Genomic DNA, 12,537 nt, shown 5'->3' with positions numbered 1-12,537 from the left:
TTTTAAGCCACCGGGTCCGAGACGCAAACCTCGGTAGACAATGTGGGAATCCAGCGACATAGCCATTACGCTAACGGCTGGTTCCCATATATCTTAATTTTAGAAAATAATTTTTAAGGCAGGTGGCATGGTGATTAGGGGGCCTAGACTCCCACATGGCCGACCACAGTTTGAGTCCCAGACTTGGAAGCTTTCTTTCTCACTTTCTCTCTCTCTCTGGTCAAATAGAAAAAAATTATACTAAATAAATAAATAGATCATTCCTTTTAAAAAATAATAAATAAATAAATAAATAAACAAATTTTAAGGAGTCAGCAGGTGGTGTCATGGTTGAGATGCTAGACTCCCACATGGTTGACCCTTGTTCAAGTCCCAGACCTGGCAGCTTGCTTTCTCACTTTCCCTCTCTGCTCTCTCTCTGTCTCTCTCTGGTGAGCGCATGTGCTCTGTAGCAAATTTTTAAAAAATAATAATGAAGGTAAGTAAAATTAAATAATAATTATTTTTTATCTTCAAGAGATTTTTTGCTATAGGGCATGTGCACTCGCCAGAAAGACAGAAAGCGAGAAATCACCCCCCAGGGAGGATGGCCATACCACAATCCTTTCTCCTCCATTTTCCTCTCAGGATCTTGGGCACACATGCACATGTGCCCAGCGTAAGTTTGAAACCACTGGATCTGGGACTCTATCTGCGGTTGGCCATGTGGGAGTCCAGCAACATAACTGCTATGCAATCTGCTGGCTGGCCCCAATAAATAATAATTCTCTAAAACTAAAAAAAAAAAAAATCTTAATTCAAAGAGGATTTGCTCATTTGCAGGGACTACCAAATGATCTACTGTGCTTTATTAAGAATTATTTATTCACACGTTTCCTGTATTTCTACTATGTGCCAGGCTCCGTGCTGAATGAGGAAGATGTGAGGGTGGACATGCTTCCACTCTCATGAATCACCAAATTTAAACATAGAAGAACTAGAGTTAAAATGTTTACATGTTTGGGGACGTTTCTCTCCTGCTAAGCGCTCCTCCCCCACCACGCACACTGTGACAGATTCAAAGTTTGCCTTGCCAGCTGTAAGGCAGACTTGTGGATTGAGTTCTGGCGTCATATAATAGTATGGAGGGGCAAGCTGGTGTCACACCAGCGATTACATCTTACTGAATTTTGATTATGCCACTGGGAGCTGAGAAATTTTTTAATAATTAAATTCAGGGCTGGCCTTGGCCTGCTGGGGAGCCGGATCCCACAGGGCCAACCAGGTAGTTGGAGTTCCGGCCTTAGCGGCTTGGGAAACATGTTGTTGTATGTGTGCCCTCAATCCCAATAGAACAGAAAGGTGGAGGAGATGGAATTGCAGCATGAACGTGTCCCAGCGGGGGCTGCTTCTTCTCTTTCCTCTTTTCTCTGTCTCTCTGGCAAGCACTTGCACCCTCTGGTAAAAATAAAATAAAAAGAATAATTCAAATTCAAGATAGGGTATTTTCCTCTTCATTGTCCAAAAACTAATTACAGACATTGCTTTCTTCCCTCCCTCTCTTCTTTTTTCTTTGTAAATTTATCATGCTAGCATGTCCCACCACCAATAACTTCCTTTTAAAGGATTCGAAATGCTTTTTTATCACATAAATATGTTCATGTTTCCTTTCATTTTCTGGGGGGGAACTGGTCTTGCTAAATAGAGCCTCTGACAGAAAACCTTGTTTCAGTTGTTTTACGCCATTTCCCCTCTAGTGGGCTCAGGAGGCCTTTTTCTTCCTTCTCACTGAACCTCAGGAATGGTGTCTAGGCAAGTGCCAAGCCAAAGAAGCAAGAAATATTTAAATTCCACTCTCCAGGCAGTTTTTATAACTGTCGGGAACAACTTCTTGTTTAAGAAATGTTGTTTGGTTTGTTAAGGCTGCCCTTTTCTCCTGGCTGCACCGTGTGTGTTTATTTATCCATTTTTTTTAAAACATGTGAACGGCTGATGCAAACACCACAGTGTACATGTATTGTGAAGCACACTGGGCCCTGTCGTCGCAGGGCCTCTATGTAGCCAGGATAGATGCTGGAAAACCCGGTGGGCTCGAGGTTACAAGCCTCCTCATTCATAGCCTCTTACATCTCCACAAGCTGCCTATTGAGTGGTTGAAACGAATTGGTTATTGGGTGTGGAAGTTAGCAAAAATATTGTTTTAACTTTAAAAATATAGTGAATTCTTTATGGTACTAGATCCCCATATTCTCACCATCCAGATTTAACAGATGTTGAGATTTGGGGCAACGTAAAAATGTATCAGCTGGAACACAGCTGTGGGACTCAAGGATAAGCAGGATGATAGAAGGGAGAGGTTGGAGGCAGGCATCCCTACCTAAGTAAGAAACTGAAAGAAAAGAAAAATCCCAGTAGAGTCAGGGACTCTAAAATCATAATTACTTGTGTCCATTTGGTTCAGAAGCAAGCACCACTCTTCAGAAACCCCGCAGGGCTTTCTCTTACAGTAATGGGGTAATAGTGTTTTATTGATAACCCTATGTCATTTATAAAAGATTAAATTAAAAAAAAAAACCAGAAAAACAAAGAAGATGACATTTCTTTCATTCATGCTGTGGCTAGAGAAAGAAAACCATTTGGAAAACATTTATGTAAATGTAGAAGGTTTGAATATCAAGTTTGACTCTCAGTGTGGATATTTTATGGAAAGCTTGACACATTTCTCTTTGATGCTCATGCCACTGGGAAGAGTCATAAAAAGCATTCACTGGGATCCAGCAGATGGTATGGTGGTTAAGGCACTGGACTCCATGGCCTATTCCATGGTTCAAGTCTTGGACCTGGCTGCTTGAAACTCATGCTGGGCACATGTGCATGCATGCCCAAAATCCCAAGAGGAGAATGGAAGAAAAGGGAGTGCAGCATGTCCATCCCCTCCGGGTGGTGATTTCTTACTTTCCCCCTTTCTCTGTGTCTTTCCAGCAAGTACATAAGCCACATGGCAAAAAAAACTAAAAGCAAGGGGCCAGCAGGTGGCATAGTGGTTAAGGTGCTGGACTCCCATATGGCCGACTACAGTTCAAGTCCTAGACCCAGAGGCTTGAAACTCATATCGGGTATGTGTATGTGCGTGCCCAAAACCTGAGAGGGGAATGGAGGAAAAGGGCTTGCAGTGTGGCCATCCCTTTTGGGGAGTCATTTCTCACTTTCTCTCTCTGTCTCTCTGGCAAGCACATGTCCTCTATAGCAAAAAACCTCTCTAAAAAAAAATTAAAAATTAAAAAATTAAAAAAAAACTAAAAGCAAAACAAGCAAAAAAGTGTTCACTGGAAATACAATTGTCTTTGAATTTTTGATAATTTTTTTAAAGTAAACTTTTTATTGAAGAATAACATACATGTAGAAAAGTACCTAAATCAGAAATGATATATATTTATAGCACGAACACGCCTGGGTAACCTACCCCCAAATCCCCTGGTAACCATCATAACTCCTTTCAGTCATGATAAATACTCCCGATTTTTTGCATCAGAGATGAGTTCTGATTTTTAAAATTTTAATAAACTACCCAGTTTAGGGAAAAATACTATTCATAATTGTTCATAATTTGTTTTTCAAGCAAACACATTCTGAGTATTACTTTTTTATGTGTAAATATTCAAGTCCATTCATCTAAAATTCCTTCTCCTTCCTAAGCAGTGCTTGACTGATATGGTGATGATAACAAAAGTGACTTTTTCATTTTTATTTTATTTATTTTTTGTTGGTGGGAGATAGTGAGAAGGAAAGTGAGAAATCCCCCACCCAGGGAGATGACCATACAGCAATTCTTTGTCTCCATTCTCCTCCGGATTTGGGGCATGTACCCTCACATATCTGGCACATTTTTTCAAGTTGCTCGGTCCAGGACTTGAACTGTGAAGTCAACCATGTGGGATCCAGCCACCTTAACCTCCTTGAGCTAGCTTTAAAAGTGTATTCTATATAGAGTTGGCTCGATAGCATAGTGATTAAAGCAGCCAGATCCCACATGGCTGCCTGTGGAATCCCAGTCCAGTGGCCTGGAAAACCCTCTAGGAGCATGTGTGTGCATGCTCAAAATCCCAAAAGGATTGAGAAACGGAGGATGAGGGATCGTAGCATGATCCTGCCCTATTCCAGGGTGCTTTCTCCCTCTCCCTCCCTTTCATATAAATTGAATCATACTATACTAGGTACTTGTCTGGCTGCTTGGGATTAACGTTATAGGTTGATCCGAATCACTGGGTGTAGTTCTAGCTATAGATCGTCCTTTCTCTTTGCTGTGTGTTAGTCCATGATGTGGCTGTGTTATTTTATTTATTCCAGTGGTGAGCACTCGGGGACGTTTCCAGGTTTTGGCTACCTTTTAAAGAGTTCTGCTGGGACCAGCAAATGGTGTAGTGGTTACGTTGCTGGACTCTCATGTAGTCAACTGAGGATCGAGTCCCAGACCTGGTAGCTTGAAACTCATGCTGGGCACATGTGCGTGTGTGTCCAAAATCCCAAGGGGAGAATGGAGAAGGGACTGCGGCATGGCCATCACCCCTTGGAGTGACTTCTTGCCTTTTCTGTCTTTCTGTCTCTCTCTGTCTCTCCAGTGAGTACACTACACCTTGTAGCAAAAATCTCTCTTAAAAAAAATAAAAGTGCTGCTTATGATAGTCTTGTATGCATCTTTTGGTGGACATATGTACGTATTTCTTTTAGACATATGCCTAGGAATGAAATCGCTAAATCATCAGATATGCACAAGATTAACCAGTTTTCCCATCCTCAGCACAGAGAGTTCCAATTGCTGCTCATCTCCCATGCTTGGAATTCTCTGTGTTTAACCACTCAGGTGCGTGGTAGAGGTAGTCTCATTTGGTTTTGATTTGCATTTCCTTGATGAGTAATGAAGTTGATCTCTTTCTTATGTTTATTAGCAACTTAGATATACTCCTTTGTGAAATGTATATTTAAATCTTTTGCATATTTTTCTATTCCTTCGTCTTCAATTTCTTAGTAAACTAGGAGATTTTAAAGAAGGAGGACAACAGGCATAAATCAGATTATAAGGTTAAAATAATTAGTTCGGAATGTGTTAATTTGAGATACTTAGGAGGCATTTATGTGGAGAGGTCAAAGAGATATTGAGCTGTATGGATCTGGAGTTTACAAGAAAGTTCTGGGCTGGAGATATACAATTTGGAGTCCCTGGCATGTAGATAGCATTTCAGTTAAAGAGCAAATGAGCTCATCCACAGAGAGTACACAAGGAGAAAAAGCCTTAGGACTGATTCTGAGGTTCCTTCATAACTTGGAAATGAAGAAAATGTCAGCAAGGATCCTGAGAAGGAGCCACTGAGAGGCAGGAGTAACTTTGGGAAGATGGGAGTAGTAGAAGCCAAGGAAAAAAAATTTCACAACAGGGTGTGTCCAAGGCCCAGTTGCAGAGGTGCATGCTGCTAAGATGGTATGTTCTCCAGGCTGAGTCCCCCTGGGAAACCTGGTTTTAGTTCTGGTCCAATCTAAGGATGGGTCACAGTGGCATGTACCTGTAATCCCAAGTGACTCAGGAGGCTGAGGCAGGAAGACCATAAGGTCAAGGCTGGCCTGGGAAACATAGGAAGACCTTGTCTTTTTTAAAGAAAATGCAGGATGGGGCTGGCAGGTGGCATGGTTAAAACACTGAACTCCCATATGGCTGACCATAGTTCACAGTCCTGGACCTGGTGGCTTGCTTTCTTGCTTTCTCGCTCTCTGTGTGTCTCTGGTGAGCATACATGCCCTGTGACAAACTTAAATAGTAATAATAAATTTAATTAACTAATTAATTAAATTTAAAAGGCAGAGGAGGGGTCAAGAGGTGGCTGGCGTGGTAGTTAAGGCACTGGATTTCCACATGGCGGATCACAGTTCAAGTCCTAGACCCGACGGTTTAAAAATAACACCAGGCACGTGGGTGTGCATACTCAAAATCCCAGGAGGAGAGTGGAGGAGAAGGGATTGTGGCATGGCCATCCCCCCTGGGGGGTGATTTCTCACTTTCCCTCTCCTGTCTCTCTGGCACATGCACGTGCCCTCTGGGAAAAAAAAAAAAAAAAAAAACTAAAAGAAATGAAAAGAAAACCGGCAGAGATCGGGGAGTGTTCACAGTGTCAAACTGTTCATTTTGTGTTGATTTTTCAAAAATACACATTCTGTCTTTTTTCATTTCTCCCTAGCCATCATTGTATACAGACTGCCATGGACCTGGAAATGCAGCAAGTTCCTGATGAAGTCTATCCATGCAGGGTTAAATTCTGTGGCTGCCATTCTTGCAATTATTGCTCTGGTCTCTGCATTCGATTACCACAATACCCTTAGCATTCCCAACATGTACAGTTTGCACAGCTGGATTGGACTGATAGTTGTCATACTCTACATCTTACAGGTCAGTGTCTCCGTGTATTTATAGTTAAGGTATTTAAAATAGAACAATCCAGAGTGTAGATATTTTCCAAACATTCTTTATATTTGTCTCTATTATAACTGTTTTCTGGTGGGGGGACAGAACTGAAGAATTTATAGTCCGTGAGTTTGAATGTGAGAATTAAAATACTGACATATGTGGGGCGGGAAATTGTTATCTCCTAATATCTAGACTGAATTGCTCACATTTAAGTTCCATCTGCAGAATAAACTAACATAGGCAAGAGCCACAGAGTTTTTTCTCACATTAGCTATTGCTTCTATTTTCTAGGTTTACCTTTATAAAAGAAGAGCTTAGTTTATAAATCTTTGTGTTTTTTTTTAATGGTACAGTGATCATTTTATTTTCCCATCTCCCCTTCACTTTGTAAAGGCACATGTTCTTCAGAGCAATGTATTTAAACATAATTTAATAGACTATGAGAGGAATTTAGTTGATCTAGTAAAAGCAACTTTAGTTGCTAAAGTAAAAGTTAATTAAAAACAATTTTTTTTTTTTGGAGAGGTTTTTGCTATAGGGCATGTGCGCTTGCCAGAAAGACAAAGAGAGACAGAGAGACAGAAAGCGAGAAATCACTCCCCAGGGGGGATGGCCATGCCACAATCCCTTCTCCCCCATTCTCCTCTCAGGATCTTGGGCATGCATGCACATGCGCCTGGCATGAGTTTAAGCCACCAGGTCTGGGACTCAAACTGTGGTTGACTACATGGGAGTGCAGCAACATAGCCATTACTCTAACTGCTGGTCCCCAGTATAGTTTTTCAAAGCATGTATGTAGTGTGTAATAATTTAATAAAAAATATAGGCATATTCATTGTCTTCAGTAATTAGTATTTCATAATGTACACATTCAATAACAGTTCTATTAGTTTTTTTTTTTTGGGGGGGGAGTATATATTGAATTATCAGTGACAGTTTATTTAACTCTGGTATACAGTTCCAAAATCTATTCCATTTGTTTACATGTATTCTTGTGTCTGCTACTCATTTTTTCCTGAACTGCCCCCCAAACCCATCCCTTGAAGCTTCTGGTATCTGACAAAAGATGTTGAACAGATTTCCATATTCTTTTAGTCATTTGTATATATTCTTTTTATATTCTTTTAAGAGTTGTCTGTTCAGGTTGATTGCCTGTTTTTCTTTTTCTTTTTATATAGAGAAATTTTTGCTATAGGGCATGTATGCTCACCAGAGAGACAGAGAAAGAAAGAGAAAGAAAGCGAGAAATTACCCTCTTCCTCCCAGGGAGGATGGCCAAACTGAAATCTCTTCTCCTCTATTCTTCTCTCAGTATTTTGGGCACATACACACAGGCACACAGTGTGAGTTTTAAGCTGCCAGGTCCAGGACTTTAACTATGGTTGGCTATGTGGGAGTCCAGCGACATAACTATTATGCCATCTGCTGGTCCCTGATTGCCCATTTTTTAAATTGGATTGTTAGCCTTTTTGTGGGTGAGCTCTTTGAGTTCCTTTTATTCTGGTTATCAACCCCTTATCTGAAATATAGTATGCAAATATTTTCTCCCATTCTGTGTGTTGTCTTTTTACTCTGTTTGTTTTCTTTGCTGTGTAGAAGCTTTTTAACTTGTAATCTCACTTGTCTATTTTTGGTAGTGATGCCTGTGTTTTAGGGGTCTATTTAAGAAATCTTTGCCTATTGCAGTATCTGAAAGTGTTTCCTTTGCATTTTCCTCAAGTAGTTTTGTAGTTTGGGCATTATACTTAATCTATTTTGAATTAATTTTTATAAGTGGTAAAAGATAGGGGTCTAGGGACCAACAGATAGTATAATGGTTGTGTCACTGAACTCCCAGGTAGTCGACTGTGGTTTGAGTCCCAGACCTGGCTGCTTGAACTCACACTGGTGCATGTGCATGCATGCCCAAAACCCCAAGAGAAGAATGGAGGAGAAGGGATTCCAGCATGACCATCCCCTTCTTGCTCTCTGTCTCTCTCTGTCTCTCTGGTGAGCACATGTGCCCTATAGCAAAAATTTCCCTTAAAGAAAAGGAATGGGAGTCTAATTTTATTCCTCTGTAAGTGGATATTCCATTTTCCCAGGACTATTTGTTGAAAAGACTGTCTTTTCTCCAGTAGATTATCTTGTGAACTTTGCTGAAAATCAGTTTGCTTGTTGAGTTTATTTCTGGTGGCTGGACTCCTGCATGGCTGAGCATGGTTTGAGTCCTGGACCTGGCAGCTTGAAAATCATGCAGGACATGTATGCATGAATACCCAAAATCTCAGGAGGAAAATGGAGGAGAAGGGATTGTGGCATGGCAATTTCCCCAGGGGGTGATTTCTCACTTTTTCTCTCACCGTCTCTCTCTGGTGAATACATGTGCCCTATGACAAAAACCCAACATACACAAAGAAACTTCTTAGTGTTAACTACTTTGTTGAAAAAAATCTCTGTAAGCAATACTGGTTCATTTTCTTTTCTCACTTAATGCCATGTATATTCAACTATGTAATTGGGACAGTGCTGTGAACTTCGCTTTTCTGTGGATATAGGCAGAGTGAGACCCTGAAGTATAGCCACAAAGCCCCAAGTTATATCCTAAAATATATTACTTCTTTAAAAAAAGAAGAAGAAAAGGAAAAAAAAAAACACTTTCCAGACATATATTTGTCTTTTTTTCTTCTTAAAGAACTTTTAAAACTCTAAGACCTACTGACTTTTAATTAAATAAAAGTTAATCTCTTTATGGATGCTATTTATTTAATCTCTCTGTGGATGCTATTCATTTATTTAACTTGCATTCCTAGGCCTAAAAGTAAGAGTTGGGAATGAAAAAGTATGAAGAAAGTTTAGAGAAAATCCTGTATCAAATATGATCTTCCCAATCAAGAAGGAACAAGGGGACCAGTCTATGGCCTGATGGTTAAGGGAGCTAGATCCCACATGGCTGACTGCTGTTTTAGTCCCAGACCTAGTTGCTTGAAAAACTCACTTGGCATGTGGGCATGTATGCCCAAAATCCTTAAAGAAAGGCAAAGTGGAAGAAAAGAGATTGTGATGTGACCATTCCTCATGACAGGGTCTCACTCTCTGTCTCTCTGGCAAGTGCATGTGCCCAGTGGCAAAATAAAATTAAATTTAAATTAAGGAAAGTAGATCAGATTGGAAAACTAAGCCCAGTTCAGACCTCCTATTCTCAGGTGCATTTTCCGTCATGTTTTCAACCAGTACCTCACATCTGGGCGGCAGCTTCCTGTTTCACTACTGCCAGCTGATAGATTCACCCCTTGGAGAGGAAGATGGCAAGGGCAGCAGTCACTGCGATGCTGCCAGTGGCTTGGGGAACTTGCATCTCGTTAGGACTTTTCTCAGTTCTCTATTTGCCTGGCTTGCCTCACTTCCTCTACATCACATCAGAAGGCAGAATGCCAAAGCCTCTCTGCTGTAAGCATTCTGCATATCTCGCTTCACCCTTTGTGTGAGTTGTTCTTTACACATGTGAGGGTCACAGAAGTCAATAGCTCTTCCAGAATTACACAGCCAGTGGCAAAGCTAGACTCAGGTCCAGGTCTCTCCAGTTTGTGAGCTCTCCTTTTAAGCACTTGGTTCTGCTGTTTCCACAGTTTCCCCATGATCACTCAGCTGTGTTTGAGACTCTACTAGAGAGAATTCCGTGGTTCTGTGTACAGTAGTAAAAGTGGACTAAATAGAGTGCCTTTACCTAGTTACTTCTATGCCATAGCATACTCAGAACATCTGGAACTATATGAACCAGAAATGTTAAAAGTGATTATCTTTACATGGCTGCATTTCCAGTTCATTAATTTACTTTCTGTATAGTCACATATTTCTATAAAACACATATTTTTTACTTTAGAGAGATTTTTGCTAAAGGGCACATGTGCTTGCCAAAGAGACAGAGAGAGTTAGAGAGATAGAAAGTGAAAAGTCACCCCCCATGGGGGATGGCCATGCCACAATCCCTTCTCCTCCATTCTTCTCATGGGATTTTGGGCACACACCCACACACGCGCGCACCTGGCATGAGTTTTAAGCCACCAGGTTTGGGACTTGAACCATGGTTGACCAGGTGGGAGTCCAGCGGCATAACCATTATGCCATCTGTTGGTCCCAACATACATATTTCTTGTAGAATAGTAATAGGCTCAGCTTCTGTGGCATAGTTGGAAGCATACAGAGATGCCATGCTAGAGGCCATATGGCTGGACCTCAGGTTCAGATCCTCACCTAACCTGAAACACACACACACACACACACACACAAGTGAGAAGGATCCTGATTAGCCAGAGGGCTGGGGAAATGGCATTGTGGCATGGCCAGATTCTTACTCTCTATCATAAAGTAAAATAAATAAACTTGAGGCAGCAGGGTGTGTGTGGTTAAGGCAGCAGTATCCCACATGGTTGACTGATTCAAATCCCAGACCTGGAGGCTTGAAAAATGTTTCAAGTACATGTGAGTGCAAGCCCAAAATTCCAAGAGGAAAATGGAGAAGGGATTGTAGTATGGTCATACTCCCGGAAGTTGATTTCTCATTTTCTCTCTCTCTGGCAAGTGCAACACCCTATAGCAAAACTAAAAAGAGAACCTTAAAAATGGTTCATTTAAAAAAATGTAATAAAAAGGGAACCAGCAGTTAGTGTAATGGCTATGTCACTGGATTCCCACATAGTCGACCGCGGTTCGCGTCCCGGACCCGGTGGCTTAGAACTCACGCCGGGTGCGTGTGCGTGCGTGCCCAAGATCCCGAGAGGAGAATGGAGGAGAAGGGATTGCGGCGTGACCATCCCCCCTGGGGGGTGATTTCTCGCTTTCTGTCTCTATGTCTCTCTCTCTGTCTGTCTGGCGAGCGCACGCGCACTACAGTGAAAATCTCTCCCCCCCCCCAAAAAAAAAAAAAAAAAAAAAATCTCTCAAAAAAAAAAAAAAGTAATAAAAATAACAAATATATATGATAATGAAAGATTATATATACCAAGTATGACTTGACTTGGAGTCTCTAATCACCAAATTGTACTGTGCTCTATATCATAATATGTCAAATTAGCAAAAATGAATACCTATTCTAAAATCAATGAATCTTAACTGAAATACTCAAGAATGTAGGCTTAAATTCTTTTTTTTTTAAGAAAAAATTTAAAAACATAGACTTTTCACTTAAAAAAAAAAAGAAAGTGATAGCAAAATACACCAAGAAAAGTAAATTAAGAAAGTCAGGCTGGCCCTGTAACACACTGGTATAGGGAGCCAGATTCAGCATGACAGACTACAGTTTGAATTGCAGCCCCAAAGTAGAATCCATTTATAATATGGTTAAAAAATTATAACATACTCTGGGCTAAATTGAATAATGAAAGTATAAGAACTATATGTAGAATATGTAAAACACTGTAAGATCTTATTAGAAAACAGAAAACATGATATAATTATATATTATGTTACTAAAAAAAATTAATATAGGGGCCAGCAGGTAGCTAAGGTGATGGATTTCCACATGACTGACTATGGTTCAAGTCCCAGACTCAGCCACTTAAAGATCACATGAGCATACCTGCCAGGAGAATGGAGGAGAAGGGATCTCAGCATGGCCATCCCATTTTCACAGGGGTGTTACCCACTTTCCTTCTGTCTCTCTCCAGCAAGCACACACACCCTTAGCCCTATGGTAAAAACAAACAAACAAAAATTAATATAGAACTATCTCTTACTTTCATCTAACACTTATGCTTAATGTAATTCTAATTTTTAACTCAGTGATAGTCTTAAATAGAAACAAACATATTTGTTTGAAAGAAAAGAGAGCAAAAACAATTCAAATGTGTATATACACTTTTCCTGTGACACAGTGGTATTTCAATTTAGTGGGAAAAGTATGCTTATTTAATAAATGCTGCTTATTTGGAAGAAAACAAAGACTTGATACATCACACAGTAGGAAACGTTCATGTAAGACGTGATGTTGTGAACCAACTCCATTTTTTTTCGTATGGATATACTATTTCTCAGCACTGTTTATGGAACTGGCCCTGCTCATGTCCTGTACCTGCTATGCTAGTTTTATCATGTCTTCCTCTAGCTGATGGATTCACCCCTTGGAG

The 12,537-nt window shown here is 40.5% G+C and overlaps 2 protein-coding genes across 3 annotated transcripts in view; both read left to right on the top strand.

Moving 5' to 3' along the window:
• Positions 1-6,252, top strand: part of DCAF17 (DDB1 and CUL4 associated factor 17) — a 129,187-nt gene extending 122,935 nt beyond the window's left edge. Inside the window, exon 16 of the mRNA XM_027776063.1 lies at positions 6,207-6,252. The gene's annotated coding sequence lies outside the window, so the exon portion shown is untranslated. The remainder of the gene's footprint in view (positions 1-6,206) is intronic.
• Positions 1-12,537, top strand: part of CYBRD1 (cytochrome b reductase 1) — a 42,720-nt gene that overhangs the window by 15,485 nt on the left and 14,698 nt on the right. For both annotated transcript variants that reach the window (XM_006141486.2, XM_014592099.2), the window contains exon 2: positions 6,207-6,415. In XM_006141486.2, coding sequence (XP_006141548.1) covers positions 6,207-6,415 — 209 coding nt within the window. The remainder of the gene's footprint in view (positions 1-6,206; positions 6,416-12,537) is intronic.

This window comes from Tupaia chinensis, unplaced genomic scaffold (assembly GCF_000334495.1).
Source record: "Tupaia chinensis unplaced genomic scaffold, TupChi_1.0 Scaffold000056_1, whole genome shotgun sequence".
Classification (NCBI taxonomy): Eukaryota; Metazoa; Chordata; class Mammalia; order Scandentia; family Tupaiidae; genus Tupaia; species Tupaia belangeri.
Note: the sequence above shows the minus strand (reverse complement) of the source record. Positions and strands in the feature narration are given on the sequence as shown.